The 17,635-nt window shown below is 44.4% G+C and overlaps 1 protein-coding gene across 2 annotated transcripts in view; it reads right to left on the bottom strand.

Annotated features, from left to right (window-relative positions):
- The window catches only part of DNAH1 (dynein axonemal heavy chain 1), a 1,058,897-nt gene that overhangs the window by 700,427 nt on the left and 340,835 nt on the right, over positions 1 to 17,635 (bottom strand). For both annotated transcript variants that reach the window (XM_029599497.1, XM_029599496.1), the window contains exon 27: positions 12,941 to 13,104. In XM_029599497.1, the coding sequence (XP_029455357.1) occupies positions 12,941 to 13,104 (164 nt within the window). The remainder of the gene's footprint in view (positions 1 to 12,940; positions 13,105 to 17,635) is intronic.

Genomic DNA, 17,635 nt, shown 5'->3' with positions numbered 1-17,635 from the left:
ATTGAAATATCCTGGTGACTACTAAGGGATCCAGGGACCACTCATGTCGTTGGAACTGACAACTGAGGCGGTCTGCAACTACACTGAGGATGCCCGCTAGATAAGTGGCCCGGAGAAACATGGAATGTGTCAGGGCCCAGTCCCAAATCTGAACGGATTCTTGACAAAGGAGATATGAGCCCGTACCTCCCTGTTTGTTGATGTACCACATGGCTACTGTATTGTCCGTTTGAATCAGAAGTCTTTTGTTAAAGGCAGTCCTTGAACGCATGCAGAGCATAACGTATAGCTCGAAGTTCTAGGAAATTGATTTGAAATGTTGCTTCGAGTTTTGTCCAAGTACCCTGGGTCTGGAGATTGTCTATGTTAGCTCCCCAACCCAAGGTGGATGCATCTGTAGTTAAAGTTATCTGTGGGACCGGTTGTTGGAAGCGTAGGCCCTTGAGCAAATTGTCCTTGTTCGCCCACCATAGTAGAGATAAATGTAACTGGTGGGTTACTTGAATTGGAGAATACAGTGCTTGAATGGATTGGATCCATTGTGATTTTAATGTTCATTGGGTTACCCTCATGGCTAGTCTTGCCATAGGAGTGACATGAACTGTGGAGGCCATGTGGCCTAGTAAGGTTAGAAACTGTTGAGCTGTTGCTTGTTTCTTCGAGTGTAGTGAGCTTGCCAATAAGGACAGTGTCTCTGCCCGATCGTCAGGTAGAAAGGCTTTTGAGAGGATGTTGTCCAATTCTGCTCCGATGAATTGAAGCAGGTGAGACGGAATGGGATGAGACTTTTGATAATTTATGAGAAATCCCATGGAGTGAAGTAGAGCAATTGTTCGGTTGAGAGAAGTTATTGCTCCTTGTTGAAATGGACTCCTGATTAGCCAGTCGTCCAGATAAGGGAAGACGTGGACACTTTCCTTGTGTAAGTGTGCTGCTATTACTGCCAGGCATTTTGTGAATACCCTGGGAGCTGAGGCAGGTCCGAATGGTAGTACTCTGTGCTGGAAATGTTGATGACCAACCATGAAGCGCAGATACTTTCGATGAGGAGGGAATATTGGAATGTGAGCGTAAGCGTCTTGTAGATCCAGAGAACAAAACCAATCCTGAACTTTTCTTTCTTCAGAAATCTGTTGAGATTTCTGAGGTCTAGGATGGGACGTAGGCCTCCGGTTTTCTTTGGAATGAGGAAATAATGGGAATAGAATCCTCTGCCCTGCTGAGTCCGGGGCACCGGCTCTACAGCTCTGGTTCTCAGAAGGGTGGATAATTCTACTTGTAGTTGAATTATGTGATTTTCATTTAATGGAAAATGTTTTGGAGGAGAATCCATTGGAATTGAGACAAAATTGAGTTGATATCCTGAGATATTATTGTGAGTACCCATTGGACTGTTGTTATTTGCATCCAATGGTTGTAAAAGGAGGATACTCTGCCTCCTACTGGTAGATTTGGTTGAGGGTTGAAGAGATGGCTCTGGTCTCTGGGAATGGCCTCAAAAGCCTGCAGCCGGTCCCGTCTGCGGCGGAGGTTGAGGCCTAGCAGTCCTAGGTTGCCTGGGCTGAGCTCTTTGTTGCGGCCTAGAAGATCTGCCCCTTGATGCTGGAGGATAATAATGCTTCTGTCGATAGAAGGGTCGCCTAGATTCCTTCCTTGGAGGTCAGCGAGATGACGGGGAAGCAGAATCCTGTGGAACTATCGATAGTTGGTGCAGGGTTTCTGTGTGTTCCTTTAATTGTGCCACAGCATCTTGCACTTTAGAGCCAAAAAGATTGCCACCAACACATGGTAAATCAACTAACTTTTCCTGGACTTCAGGCCTGAGGTCAGAGGCTTTAAGCCATGGCTTTGGTGGAAACACCGGCATCGGTACGGGTACCGACATCGGTGAAGGCACCAGTATCGACGTCTGTTGATCCTTTAAAGCCTGGAGCACCACTTGACAGATGAAATACGACAATTCCTGCGTGACAGCTGGTGCAGGTAGAGCAGCTGTAAGCGGTGGTGGTGGAGCTGTCTATGGTCCTTCCACAGAGCTCTGTGGAGGTTTGACAACTGGTACGTCGCCATGGGATGAAGGCCTCGATGTCGGAGGTACCAGTGTTTCCTGGATCCTAGGCCGTTTCGCGGTAGATTCCTCCGGCGAGAGAAGAGTCTCTGGTATCAATGGGTGTCGGTGTCGATGGCGGTGCTTCGAACGGTGTTCGGTCGCTGACTTCGTCGATGCTATTGATGATGTTGGCGCTGGATGGTCCCCCAACCCTTCCGGATGACGTTTTTTCAAAATTATGCGTTTGGAGACTCCGGCCGGAGACGATTAAGTCGATGTGGAAGGAGATGGCAGACGTTGCAGATGGAATAAGTGCTCCATTTTTTCTTCGCAAGCCTTTCTCCCCTTTGCAGTCATTTCTGCACATTTGGGATAGGTTATGTCATGTCGTGTTTTTCCCCTAAATAAAGCACACACTCGAGGTGTGAGTCTGTAATGGACATTGTCCGATTACAATTGGGACATTTTTTAAATCCCGTAGCCATTTTAACGTCGACAGCCATCGATGAAATAGCAAAATTGCTTACCTTGTAATAGGTGTTATCCCAGGACAGCAGGATGTAGTCCTCACAGAACCCACCCGCCACCCCGCGGAGTTGGGCCTCAGACTTTTATTATTTTACTTTGCTAACGCTTATTGCTACATAGCAGACATATGTCAAGTATTGGCACTGAACGATAGTGTGCAACTGAAGTTGACATTGCCCTTACTGCATGTGCTTTTACTCGCCCTTGGAGAGGAAGGCCTGCTTTCTCATAGCAAAACTGTATGCAATCTGCTAACCAGTTGGATAGAGTATGTTTACCCACTGCTTTACCTGGTTTGTTTGGGTCATAGGAAACAAAGAGTTGATTGGATTTCCTATGAACTGCAGTGCGGTTTAAGTAGAAAGACAAAGTGCGCTTGCAATCTAAGGTGTGTAAGGCCCTTTCTCCTTGGTGAGCATGAGGCCTTGGAAAGAAAATGGGTAAAACTATAGATTGGTTTAAGTGGAATTCCGTAACTACCTTAGGGAGGAATTTAGGATGAGTACGGAGAACCACTCTGTCATGTAAGAACTTAGTGTAGGGTTCATATGTGACTAGTGCTTGTAACTCACTAACCCTTCTAGCTGATGTAATGGCTATGAGGAAGATAGTTTTCCATGTAAGAAATTTCAGGTCACTGGAATCAATGGGTTCAAAGGGAGAACGCATGAGTCTAGATAGAACCAAATTTAGATCCCATTGAGTGACTGGGTGTCTAATTGGTGGTTTAAGAAGAATTAAACCTCTCATAAATCTTTTTACGAGAGGTTGTGTAGAAATAGGTGCATCTGATACCTGAGTATGGTAAGCTGAAATTGCACTTAAATGTACTCTCACAGATGAAGTCTGTAGACCAGATTCTGAAAGATGGTACAAGTAGTCCAATAAAGTCTTTGTGGGGCAAGTGAAAGGATCGATGTCTTTTTGCCTGCACCACAAAGTGTATCTCTTCCATTTGGAAGCATAGTTCTTCCTTGTGGAAGGTTTACGTGAAGCTATAAGAACTTGGGAAATGTTAGTTGAAAGATTGAGTGGTTGTAAGATCAAGCTTTCAACATCCAAGCTGTCAGTGATAGGGATTGAAGGTTGGGATGGCGCAACAGACCCTGATCCTGAGTTATGAGAGTGGGAGCTACTCCCAGGCGAATGGGATCCTTGACTGAGAGGTCTAGAAGGGTGGGAAACCATACTTGTCGAGGCCAATATGGGGCTATGAGTATCATTGTCCCCCTGTCCTGTTGTAGCTTCACCAGAGTTTTGGTTATGAGCGGATTCGGAGGATACGCATATAAGAGGCCTGAGTTCCAAGGGCGGGCAAAGGCGTCCTTGGATGGCTGCTTGTTCAGGTTGTATAGGCAATAGTAGTTGTCCACTTTGTGATTCAGAGGTGATGCAAAGAGGTCTACTGTCGGCTGTCCCCAACGTTGAAATATCCTGGTCACTATTGTGGGATCCAGGGACCATTCGTGTGGTTTGAATTGACGGCTGAGTCTGTCCGCCACTACATTGTGAATGCCTGCTAGGGAAGTGGCCTTGAGAAACATGGAGTTGTTCAAGGCCCAACCCCATATCTGAGCTGCCTCTTGACAAAGGAGGTACGAGCCTGTCCCTCCCCTGTTTGTTGATGTACCACAAGGCTACTGTGTTGTCTGTTTGGATCAGCACAGTCTTGTTTGAAAGGCAGTCCTTGAAGGCATGTAGAGCATAACGTATAGCTCGAAGTTCCAGGAAATTGATTTGAAATGTGTCTTCGAGCTTTGTCCATGTTCCTTGTGTTTGGAGATTCCCTATGTGAGCTCCCCAACCCAAGGTGGATGCATCTGTAGTCAGAGTTATTTGTGGGACTGGTTGTTGAAAGGGTTGGCCCTTGCACAGATTGTCCTTGTTCACCCACCATAGTAGAGAAGAGCGTAGTTGGTGGGTTACTTGAATTGGAGAATAAAGTGGTTGAATGGCTTGGATCCATTGTGATCTTAAAGTCCATTGAGTTACCCTCATGGCTAGTCTTGCCATAGGAGTGACATGAACTGTGGATGCCATGTGGCCTAATAATGTGAGAAACTGATGAGCTGTTGCTTGTTTCTTGGAGTGAATCGAGCTTGCCAGTAGAGACAGTGTGTTTGCTCGATCTTCTGGTAGAAATGCCTTTGAAAGGTTGGTGTTTAAATCTGCTCCTATGAATTGTAGGAGATGGTTTGGAGTTAGATGTGACTTTGGATAATTGATGAGAAATCCCATGGAGTGCAGTAGAGCAATAGTTTTCTTGAGAGACTGTATTGCTCCTTGTTGAGATTGGCTTCTGATGAGCCAATCGTCCAGATATGGGAAAACATGTAAACCTTCTTTGTGTAGGTGTGCTGTTATTACTGCCAGACATTTGGTGAACACTCTGGGAGCAGAAGCTAGTCTGAATGGCAGTACTCTGTATTGGTAATGTTGAAGGCCCACCTTGAAGCGCAAATACTTGCGATGAGGAGGGTATATTGGTATATGGGCGTAAGCATCTTGAAGATCCAGAGAACAGAGCCAATCTCCTGTTTGAAGAAGTGGTAGCATTGTGCCTAGTGAAACCATCCTGAACCTTTCTTTTTTTAGAAATTTGTTGAGATTTCTGAGGTCTAGGATGGGACGTAGGCCTCCAGTTTTCTTTGGAATGAGGAAATATCTGGAGTAGAATCCTCTGCCCTGCTGAGACCTGGGCACTGGTTGAATGGCCCTGGCTGTCAGAAGGGTGGATAATTCTATTTGTAATTGAATTATGTGGGAATTTTGTTGTGGGTAGGAAGTTGGTGGGAATTCTGGAGGAATTGAGAGAAAATTTAGTTTGTAACCGTGAGCTACAATGGAAAGTACCCATTGGTCTGTGGTTATGTTTTCCCAATTTGAATGGAAATAGGAAATCCTTCCTCCCACTGGTATGTGTTGTTTGGGGTTTTGGAGGGTGGGTCTGATCTCTGGATTTGTGTTCAAAAACCCGTAGCTGGACCAGTCTGTGGAGGAGGCTGAGTACGGGCTGGTCTTTGTTGTCTGGCCTGAGAGCGCTGGGTAGGCCTAGAAGGTCTAGTTCTGGTAGGTTGATTATAGTACCTTCTTGGCCTGTAATATGGATGTCTAGGTTCCCTACAGGGAAAACGTCTAGGGGCCTGGGTGGTTTGTTCTTGAGGCATTTGTGATAGCTGTCTTAAGGTCTCCGTATGATTCTTAAGTTGTTGGACAGCATCCTGTACCTTTTCTCCAAACAAGTTATCTCCACGGCATGGCAGATCTACTAGCTTGTCCTGCACTTCAGGCCTGAGATCTGATGCCTTTAACCAAGCCCATCTTCTTGCTGTAATGCCAGCTGCTGCTGTTCTTGAGGCTGTGTCAAAATTGTCATAAGCAGCCCTTACCTCATGTTTCCCAGCCTCCAGGCCTTTGGTGATGATGGATTGTGCAGATTCTTGGAATTGCTCTGGGAGAGAATTTGTGAAGTGCTCCATTTGCTTCCAGAGATCCCTTTGATACTGTGTCATATACAGTTGATAGGCAGAGATTCTGGAAGATAAAAGTGCACTTTGGTACACTTTTTTGCCCAAAGAGTCCAGAAAGCAATGATCCTTTCCTGGGGGAGCTGAGGAATGTGGACGTACCCTTTTTGATTTTTTCTGGGCAGATTCCACTACCACAGATTGATGTGGTAACTGTGTCTTTTGAAAACCTGGTGTCTGTTGCACTAGGTAAGTGGTATCTACACGTTTGTTCACAGCTGGAACCGTGCAAGGGTGTTCCCATACTCGTTGTTGCAAATCCAATAGGACTTCGTGGATGGGAATAGCCAAAACTTGTTTTGGTGGGTCTACAAATTGTAGCACCTCCAGGGTGTGTTGTCTCGAATCTTCTTCTGATGAGAGTTTAAACGGTATTGTATCAGCCATCTCTTGGACAAAACTTGAAAAGGATAAGTCCTCAGGTGGTGATCTTTTCCTTTCTTCAGGAGGTGATGGTTCGGACATAAACTCCTCAGAAGAAGTATCTGACCCTGGGTCATCCCAAGAATCTTCTTCATCTGGCTGTTGATAGGGAGTTCTTGGGATTTTCCTTGTAAAAACACCCGATGGCCCGGGTAAAGAGTCATCGATAGAAATTGTGGGAGGAGTTATTTCCATGGCTTTCTGAGGAGCTTTGTCGACATAGTTGGTGATTCGATTATTAGGAATGTAGATAGCTGGGTGGCTGGTGGGCGTGAGGATCGCCTGGTAACATGCCTACCTGGTGCGAAGGTGGCAGACCTCACGCGTCACCTAGATAGGATTTTAGACAGTGCTGGGGAGGAGCCGGCTGTCGTGGTACATGTGGGCACCAACGACATAGGAAAATGTGGGAGGGAGGTTCTGGAAGCCAAATTTAGGCTCTTAGGTAGAAAGCTTAAATCCAGAACCTCCAGGGTAGCATTCTCTGAAATGCTCCCTGTTCCACGCGCAGGTCACCAGAGGCAGGCAGAGCTATGGAGTCCCAATGCGTGGATGAGACGATGGTGCAAGGAAGAGGGATTCAGTTTTGTTAGGAACTGGGGAACCTTACTGCTGGCGCTAACCTTTAAAAAGGAGATAGAGCAGCTTTTAAACTAGAACAAAGGGGAAAGCCGACAGTCGCTCAGCAGCGCATGGTTCGGAGAGAGGTATCTTTAAAGGATACTAATGATGCATTAGAATTAGGGCATCCCGACAGTGAGGTTCCAATAATTAGAAAAGCAGTCCAAGTGCCTGTAACTAAAACCTCACCTGAGCTAAAAAATTCAAACTTATCCCTATCAATTAAAAAGCAGAATGATAATACAAACAAAAAACAAACTTTGAAATGTTTGTATGCTAATGCCAGAAGTCTAAGAAGTAAGATGGGAGAATTAGAATGTATAGCAGTAAATGATGACATAGACTTAATTGGCATCTCAGAGACATGGTGGAAAGAGGATAACCAATGGGACAGTGCTATACCGGGGTACAAATTATATCGCAGTGACAGAGAGGAGCACCCGGGAGGAGGTGTGGCGCTTTATGTCCGGGATGGCATAGAGTCCAACAGGATAAACATCCTGCATGAGACTAAATACAAAATTGAATCTTTATGGGTAGAAATCCCTTGTGTGTCGGGGAAGACTATAGTGATAGGGGTATACTACCGCCCACCTGGTCAAGATGGTGAGACGGACAGTGAAATGGTAAGAGAAATTAGGGAAGCTAACCAAATTGGTAGTGCAGTAATAATGGGAGACTTCAATTACCCCAATATTGACTGGGTAAATGTATCATCGGGTCACACTAGAGAGATAACGTTCCTGGATGGAATAAATGATAGCTTTATGGAGCAATTGGTTCAGGAACAGACGAGAGAGGGAGCAATTGTAGATCTAATTCTCAGTGGAGCACAGGACTTGGTGAGAGAGGTAACGGTGGTGGGGCCGCTTGGCAATAGTGATCATAATATGATCAAATTTGATTTAATGACTGGAAGAGGAACAGTGTGCAAATCCACAGCTTTCGTGCTAAACTTTCAAAAGGGAAACTTTGATAAAATGAGAAAAATTGTCAGAAAAAAACTGAAAGGAGCAGCTACAAAAGTAAAAAATGTCCAAGAGGCATGGTCATTGTTAAAAAATACCATCCTAGAAGCACAGTCCAGATGTATTCCACACATTAAGAAAGGTGGAAAAAAGGCAAAACGATTACCGGCATGGTTAAAAGGGGAGGTGAAAGAAGCTATTCTAGCCAAAAGATCTTCATTCAAAAATTGGAAGAAGGATCCAACAGAAGAAAATAGGATAAAGCATAAACATTGGCAAGTTAAATGTAAAACATTGATAAGACAGGCTAAGAGAGAATTTGAAAAGAAATTGGCAGTAGAGGCAAAAACTCACAGTAAAAACTTTTTTAAATATATCCGAAGCAGAAAGCCTGTGAGGGAGTCAGTTGGACCATTAGATGATCGAGGGGTTAAAGGGGCACTTAGAGAAGATAAGGCCATCGCGGAAAGATTAAATGATTTCTTTGCTTCGGTGTTTACTGAAGAGGATGTTGGGGAGGTACCCGTAATGGAGAAGGTTTTCATGGGTAAAGATTCAGATGGACTGAATCAAATCACGGTGAACCTAGAAGATGTGGTAGGCCTGATTGACAAACTGAAGAGTAGTAAATCACCTGGACCGGATGGTATACACCCCAGAGTGCTGAAGGAACTAAAAAATGAAATTTCAGACCTATTAGTAAAAATTTGTAACTTATCACTAAAATCATCCATTGTACCTGAAGACTGGAGGATAGCAAATGTAACCCCAATATTTAAAAAGGGCTCCAGGGGTGATCCGGGAAACTACAGACCGGTTAGCCTCATTTCAGTGCCAGGAAAAATAGTGGAAAGTGTTCTAAACATCAAAATCATAGAACATATAGAAAGACATGGTTTAATGGAACAAAGTCAGCATGGCTTTACCCAAGGCAAGTCTTGCCTCACAAATCTGCTTCACTTTTTTGAAGGAGTTAATAAACATGTGGATAAAGGTGAACCGGTAGATATAGTATACTTGGATTTTCAGAAGGCGTTTGACAAAGTTCCTCATGAGAGGCTTCTAGGAAAAGTAAAAAGTCATGGGATAGGTGGTGATGTCCTTTCGTGGATTGCAAACTGGCTAAAAGACAGGAAACAGAGAGTAGGATTAAATGGACAATTTTCTCAGTGGAAGGGAGTGGACAGTGGAGTGCCTCAGGGATCTGTATTGGGACCCTTACTTTTCAATATATTTATAAATGATCTGGAAAGAAATACGACGAGTGAGATAATCAAATTTGCAGATGACACAAAATTGTTCAGAGTAGTTAAAGCACAAGCAGATTGTGATAAATTGCAGGAAGACCTTGTGAGGCTGGAAAATTGGGCATCCAAATGGCAGATGAAATTTAATGTGGATAAGTGCAAGGTAATGCATATAGGGAAAAATAACCCATGCTATAATTACACAATGTTAGGTTCCATATTAGGTGCTACAACCCAAGAAAGAGATCTAGGTGTCATAGTGGATAACACATTGAAATCGTCGGTTCAGTGTGCTGCGGCAGTCAAAAAAGCAAACAGAATGTTGGGAATTATTAGAAAGGGAATGGTGAATAAAACGGAAAATGTCATAATGCCTCTTTATCGCTCCATGGTGAGACCACACCTTGAATACTGTGTACAGTTCTGGTCGCCGCATCTCAAAAAAGATATAATTGCGATGGAGAAGGTACAGAGAAGGGCTACCAAAATGTTAAGGGGAATGGAACAGATTCCCTACGAGGAAAGACTAAAGAGGTTAGGACTTTTCAGCTTGGAGAAGAGACGACTGAGGGGGGATATGATAGAGGTGTTTAAAATCATGAGAGGTCTAGAACGGGTAGATGTGAATCGGTTATTTACTCTTTCGGATAGTAGAAAGACTAGGGGGCACTCCATGAAGTTAGCATGGGGCACATTTAAAACTAATCGGAGAAAGTTCTTTTTTACTCAACGCACAATTAAACTCTGGAATTTGTTACCAGGGGATGTGGTCAGTGCAGTTAGTATAGCTGTGTTTAAAAAAGGATTGGATAAGTTCTTGGAGGAGAAGTCCATTACCTGCTATTAAGTTCACTTAGAGAATAGCCACTGCCATTAGCAACAGTAACATGGAATAGACTTAGTTTTTGGGTACTTGCCAGGTTCTTATGACCTGGATTGGCCACTGTTGGAAACAGGATGCTGGGCTTGATGGACCCTTGGTCTGACCCAATATGGCATTTTCTTATGTTCTTATGTTCTCATGACAACTTTCTAATATTTTTTCAAAAGTCGTTGAAAAAGTGCCAATTCCTGAGTGTCAATATTGTCCTGTTCTGTTATTGTCGAGGGAAGGATGGGTGTCCTCGATGAAGATGTCGAGGGTGGTGCCCTTGATGTCGAGTCCGTCGATGGTGGTAACATCGAAGGTAAGGGTATTGATGAAATCGCCGGAATTTGTGCGTATATCGACGTCGATGACGTTATGATCTTCAGTGTCGACGTCGAGTCTGTGTGTACCGTCGGGGTCAAGAATGGCCCCGGCATCGGTGTGCCCACCGGCATCGGCAAATTTGCCGGCATCGATGTGGAAATCATCGGCATCGACAATGAAGTCGGCATTGTAAATTGTTCCTTGAAAGCCTGAGAAATCGCTTGCCGGATGAAATCGGACAATTCCGGCCGCACAACCGTTGGAAGCAGAGCGGTTGCGGGCGGTGACGCAGGCTGAAGTACCAGTTCCTGAGACGTAGTTTGCATGGGTTCTGGTGTCATCAATGGAGTCGAGGTAGGCTGAGGCGTTGAAGACTCCGACGTTTCTTGGGTTCTAGGCCGCTTCGCTGTCGAGGGCTGCTGGGAAGCAGTGTCAGACAACGGGGGGCTTCTGTGTCGATGTCGATGTTTTGACTTCGATTTTTCAGACGACTTTGTTGACGTCGAAGACGAGGAAGGAGAAGAATGATCTCCCGACGGTCCCGGGCGAGGTTTTTTAAGTATTACTCGCTTAGTCGCTCCAGCCGGAGACGACCTTGACGACTGCGACGGGGAAGGTATAAGCTGCAGGCTGAACAAATGTTCCATTTTTTCAAGCCTGGTTTTCCTAGATTTCGGCGTCATTTCTGCACATTGCGGACAATTTTGTACGTCGTGTTTGTCACCCAAACAAATCACACATTCGGTGTACGGGTCTGTGAGTGACATTTTTCTGGTACAAACAGGACATTTTTTAAAACCTGTCGACATTTTTTATCGAATGACGGCCGTCGATTCGACTGAGGTGAATTTTCCTACTCTCCGAAAAAGTTACTTACCGGCCGGGTAAGGAGAGACCCCGAGAGATTTTTTATGAGAGAGAATATCACTTTTTAGACTAAATAGTCACGAGAAAGTTGAGAAAACTCAACGGCTCCGGATCCGCGATGCTGGCTGCAGCACGGAAAAAACGAAGACTGAAGAGAGACACCTGTGGCAGAGAATATCATAGCATGCTGGGCATGCTCAGTGGCCTCACTGGGCCAGTCAAAAGTTTCTAGAAACTTTGACAGAAAGTTTTCCCGCCTGGGCTCCGTTCAATGACGTCACCCATATGTGAGGACTAGCATCCTGCTTGTCCTGGGATAAGAGAGGAAAATATGAGAGGAAAAAATATTACTCAAAGAGTAAAAAGAGACCAAGATTTACTCACCAGCCGGTGGAAACTTGAGAGACCCTGATATGGGAGAAAATGAATGTGTGAAATCTGATTTTTAGTCAGACAAAACTGTCAGGAAACTCACAAAGGCTGCTGCACCGTGATGCCTACAGCAGCACAGAAAAACGAAGACTAAAGAGAGACCCCTGTGGCAGAGAATATCATGGCATACTGGGCATGCTCAGTGGCCTCACAGGGCCAGTCAAAAGTTTCTAGAAACTTTGACAGAAAGTTTTCCGCAATAGGGCTCCATCACTGATGTCACCCATATGTGAGGACTAGCATCCTGCTTGTCCTGGGATAATAGCAGTGGCTATTTTCTAAGTCACCTTAATTAATAGCAGGTAATGGACTTCTCCTCCAAGAACTTATCCAATCCTTTTTAAAACACAGTTATACTAACTGCACTAACCGCATCCTCTGGCAACATATTCTAGAGTTTAATTGTGCGTTGAGTGAAAAAGAACTTTCTCCGATTAGTTTTAAATGTGCCACATGCTAGCTTCATGGAGAGCCCCCTAGTCTTTCTATTACCTGAAAGAGTAAATAACCGATTCACATCTACCCGTTCTAGACCTCTCATAATTTTAAACACCTCTATCATATCCTTCTCAGCCACCAGCAAGATGATCCTCTCAACTCAGTGATCCAACTGGACCACTGAGAGGAGAGGATCATTTTGTTTGGCTAGCCAGTTACCTCCTGCTCTTTGGGCTACAGTATCCCATTTTTATATTTGATTCCCACCTCACTTAGCCTAAACATTGCAGCAACTGACCTCAGCCAATGAACACAAATGGCTAATAAGGGCCTTAAGTCTGACCTCTGGGTGTTGCTCTTGAGCAATGGTCAAGATTCCCTCCCCCCAGAGGCTGTGAACATTGTCTCCATAGTAACACCATCCCTAGCCAGCTCAGAGAGCAGAAACCTGGCCTAGAAATCAAACTTAGGTTTGCTTCATGGCAGTGCACAGCAATTCCCATTGAGCCATTACATGGTCAAACCTAAGAGACCAGTAGAAAAATGTAATGATAATACTGTGGATTATATTGTCTATGAACATGTTTAGTAAGAATATGGTCAGCATTTATATTGGACAGTGTTAATTTTATGATTTTCTTCCATACCTGAGCTGGGAAATCCACTCAAAATCATTGATACTGTTCACTTCTTCTTCAATGAGCTTGGCTGCAACATCTTTGGCATGGACCTCAATCACAATGAGAGCTGATAACACTGTCCGCTGCATCCTAGACAGTTTTCCTCGTACCAGAGCCACCAAGTCACTCAGCTATGTAAACATAGAGAACTAGTAAGAATCAGACCAAAATATGTAGCCCAAAGACAGGCCTGTATTTTTTAACTTTAATTTTTTTTATTGAGATCATAGATGTCAAAGAAAACAATAGCAAGATTGGTGTAATATAAATATTTTTTCAAAATTGATCAAAGTTATGCAAACAAACAATTTATAACATCATGATTTACAAAAACATGGAAAAACCCAAACAAGATTAAGGATACGGAATAAAGCAGAATATAAGTATCTTTAAAACAAAATAAAAATTGACTGGTTAGACACACAGGGCATATGTACAACTGAGATGCATGTATGTAATGGATGTTCCCCATAGACTGCAAGATAATGAACCACAGTAGCTGATGTCATCCAACAGCAATGAACAAAGAATGTGTCTACCAAAGCTAGAAAAGCTTAGGCAGCTTTTCTGTATGGGAGATCCCACACAGCTGCCACTGCACAAGCCTCCTCAATTTTATATAAAAGCTAAGAAATTCAACTCTGAAGGGAAGGTGGGAGGGTATGTGTGAAGGATTATCCTATTGTCTATGGAGAACATCCATTACAAGTAAGCAAATCAGCTTTCTCCTTCAGAAAGCAGGATTATCAGATACAAAATTGGGAATCCCTAGCTAAGAGCTGCCTTCCCAAGAAAAAAAAAAGAGAACAAAATTGCTTACCTTGTAATAGGTGTTATCCCAGGACAGCAGGATGTAGTCCTCACATATGGGTGACATCACTAACGGAGCCCTATCACAGAAAACTTTCTGTCAAAGTTTCTAGAAACTTTTGACTGGCACACTGAGCCCACTGAGCATGTCCAGCATGCCATGATATTCTCTGCCACAGGGGTCTCCCTTCAGTCTCGTATGTAGCAACAAGCTTTAGCAAAAATAAAATAATAAAACGTATCGGACCCAACTCCACAGGGTGGCGGGTGGGTTTCGTGAGGACTACATCCTGCTGTCCTGGGGTAACACCTATTACAAGGTAAGCAATTTTGCTTTATCCCAGGACATGCAGGATGCTAATCCTCACATATGGGTGATTAGTAAGCTATAGGCCGAGTCATTTTGTAGAGAAGCAACATTGTAGTATTGTTGGTAAAAATGAGGCAGCCAAAAATCACAGTCGGTTGGATGTAGAAGGAGATGGGATTATACTGGAAACAAATGTTTTAAGACAGATTGTCCGTAGGCTGAATCTGGTCATCCTTCTTTGTCCAAACAGTAATGAGCTGCAAAGGTGTGAAGAGAACGCCATGATGCCGCTTTACTTATGTCAAGAATTGGCACTGAATGATAGTGTGCTACTGAGGTTGACATTGCTCTTACTGAATGAGCCTTCACTCGCCCTTGGAGAGGAAGGCCTGTTTTTTCATAACAGAATTCTATGCAATCTGCTAGCCAGTTGGAGAGAGTGTGTTTGCCCACTGGATTACCCAGTTTGTTTGGATCAAAAGAAACAAGAGTTGAGTGGATTTCCTGTGGACTGCAGTGCGGTCTAAGTAATATGCTAGCGCACGTTTACAGTCCAAGGTATGTAAAGTCCTTTCACCTTGGTGAGTGTGGGCAAAACTATGGATTGGTTCAAGTGGAATTCCGTAACTATCTTGGGGAGGAATTTGGGATGTGTGCGGAGAACCACTGTCATGTAGGAATTTTGTATAGGGTGAGTACGTGACAAGTTCTTGTAACTCACTAACCCTTCTAGCCGATGTAATGGCTATGAGAAAGATAGTCTTCCATGTGAGAAATTTAATATCACAAGAATTCATGGGTTCAAAAGGAGAAGGCATGAGCCTTGTTAACACCAGATTCAGGCCCCATTCTGTGACTGGTGGCTGATTTGGTGGTTTAAGGTGAGTTAAACCTTTCATAAATCTACTGACAAGAGGATGTATGGATATTGGTGCATCTCCCATCTTGTTATGGTAAGCCAAGATTGCACTTAAATGTACTCATACAGATGAGGTCTGGAGATCAGAGTCTGAAAGATGACATAAGTAGTCTAGCAAAGAAGGTGTGGGCAGGAGAAAGGGTCAATGTCCTTTTGTGTGCACCACAAAGTAAATCTTTTCCATTTCAAATAATAGTTTTTTCGCATGGAAGGTTTACATGAAGCTATAAGCACTTGAGAGACAGTTAAAAGATTGAGTGGTTGTAAGATCAAGCTTTCAACATCCAGGCTGTCAGAGATAGGGACTGAAGGTTGGGATGGCGCAACCTGCCCTTATCCTGAATTATGAGAGTGGGAGCCACACCCAGGCGAATTGGCTCTGTGATTGAGAGGTCGAGAAGTATGGGAAACCACATTTCTCGAGGTCAATGTGGGGCTATTAGTATCATGGACCCCTTGTCCTGTAGTAGCTTCACTAGAGTTTTGGTTATGAGTGGTATCGGAGGATACGCCTATAGAAGACCTGAAGTCCAAGGGCGAGCAAAGGCGTCTTGGCTGGCTGGTGTTTCTGTTTGTGCAGAGAGCAGAATTTGTCCACTTTGTGATTCAGGTGTGATGAAAAGAGGTCTATTGTTGGTTGACCCCCAACGTTGAAAAATCCTGGTCGCTACTAAGGAATCCAGAGACCACTCATGAGGTTGGAACTGACGACTGAGGCGATCTGCAACTACGCTGTGGATGCCCACTAGATAAGTGGCCTGGAGAAACATAGAATGTGTCAGAGCCCAGTCCCAAATCTGTGCTGCTTCTTGACAAAGGAGATACGAGCCCGTACCTCACTGTTTGCTCAGATACCACATGGCTATTGTATTGTCCGTTGAATCAGAACAGTCTTGTGTGAAAGGCAGTCCTTGAATGCATGCAGAGCATAACGTATAGCTCGAAGTTCCAGGAAATTGATTTGAAATGTTGCTTCGAGTTTTGTTCAAGTACCTTGGGTTTGGAGATTGCCTATGTGAGCTCCCCAACCTAAGGTGGATGCATCTGTAGTTAAAGTTATCTGTGTGACTGGTTGTTGGAAGGGTAGGCCCTTGCGCAAGTTGTCTCTGTTGATCCACCAAAGGAGAGATGAACGGAGTTGGTGGGTTACTTGAATGGGAAACGACACTGGTTGAATGGCTTGTATCCATTGTGACCTTAATGTCCATTGGGTTATTCTCATGGCTATTCTGGCCATAGGAGTGACATGAACCGTGGAGGCCATGTGGCCTAGTAAATTGAGAAACTGATGAGCTGTCGCTTGTTTCTGAGAGTGTAGCGAGTTTGCCAATAGGGAGAGTCTTTCCTCGGGTAGGAAAGCTCTTGAAAGGATGGTGTTCAATTCTGCTCCGATGAACTGAAGTAGGTGAGACGGGATGAGATGGGACTTTTGGTAATTGATGAAAAAACCCATTGAGTGAAGCAGAATAATTGTTCGTCTGAGAGAAACCAGAGTTCCTTGTTGAGATTGACTTCTGATGAGCCAGTCATCTAGGTAGGGGAAAATGTGTACACTTTCCTTGTGTAAGTGTGCTGCTACTACTGCTAGGCATTTCCTGAACACTCTGGGAGCTGAGGCAAGTCCGAATAGTAGTACTCTGTACTGGAAATGCTGTTGACCCACCAGGAAACACAGATACTTGTGATGAGGAGGGAATATTGAAATGTGAGCGTAAGCGTCTTGCAGATCCAGAGAACAAAGCCAATTTCCTGTTTGAAGAAGGGGAAGCATGGTGCCTAGAGAAACCATCCTGAACTTTTCTTTCCTTAGAAACTTGTTGAGATTTGTGAGGTCTAGGATGGGACGTAGGCCACCTGTTTTAATTGGAATGAGGAAATAACGGGAGTAGAATCCTCTGCCCTGCTGAATCCAGGGCACTGGTTCTATGGCTCTGGCTCTCAGAAGGGTGGATAATTCTGCTTGCAAATGAATTATGTAATTTTCATTTAGCGAAAAAGGTTTTGGAGGAGAGTCTCTTGGAATTTAGAAGAAATTGAGTTGGTAACCTCGTGATATTATTGAGAGTACCCATTGGTCGGTTGTTATCTGTAACCGATGATTGTAGAAAGAGGAAACGCGACCTCCTACTGCTAAGTTCGGTTTGGGATTGTGGAGATGGCTTTGCTCTCTGGTGGTAGCCTCAAAAACCTGCAGCTGGTCCAGTCTGCGGTGGCGGTTGAGGCCTAGCGGTTCTAGGCTGTCTGGGTTGAGATCTTTGCTGTCGACGAGAAGATCTACCTCTGGATGCCGGTGGATAATACCGCCTTTGCCTGTAGAATGGTTTTCTGATGTCTTTCCTTGGTGGACGGCGAGACATTGATGAGGAAGTGTCTTACGGGACCGCCGATAATTGGCGCAATGTCTGTGTGTGTTCTTTTAGTTGGGCCACTGCATCCTGGACTTTTGACCCAAACAGGTTGTCACCTACACAGGGCAAATCCACCAGCTTCTCTTGTACCTCAGGCCTGAGGTCAGAGGCTTTAAGCCAGGCCCAGCAAAGTGCAGTGATTCCTGAAGCTGCCACTCGTGAAGATGTTTTGAAGCTGTCGTAGGAAGCCCAGACCTCATGCTTTCCAGCTTCAA

The sequence above is a fragment of the Rhinatrema bivittatum genome, chromosome 4 (genome assembly GCF_901001135.1).
Source record: "Rhinatrema bivittatum chromosome 4, aRhiBiv1.1, whole genome shotgun sequence".
NCBI classification, from domain to species: Eukaryota; Metazoa; Chordata; class Amphibia; order Gymnophiona; family Rhinatrematidae; genus Rhinatrema; species Rhinatrema bivittatum.
This window is presented reverse-complemented; position numbering and strand designations above follow the sequence as displayed.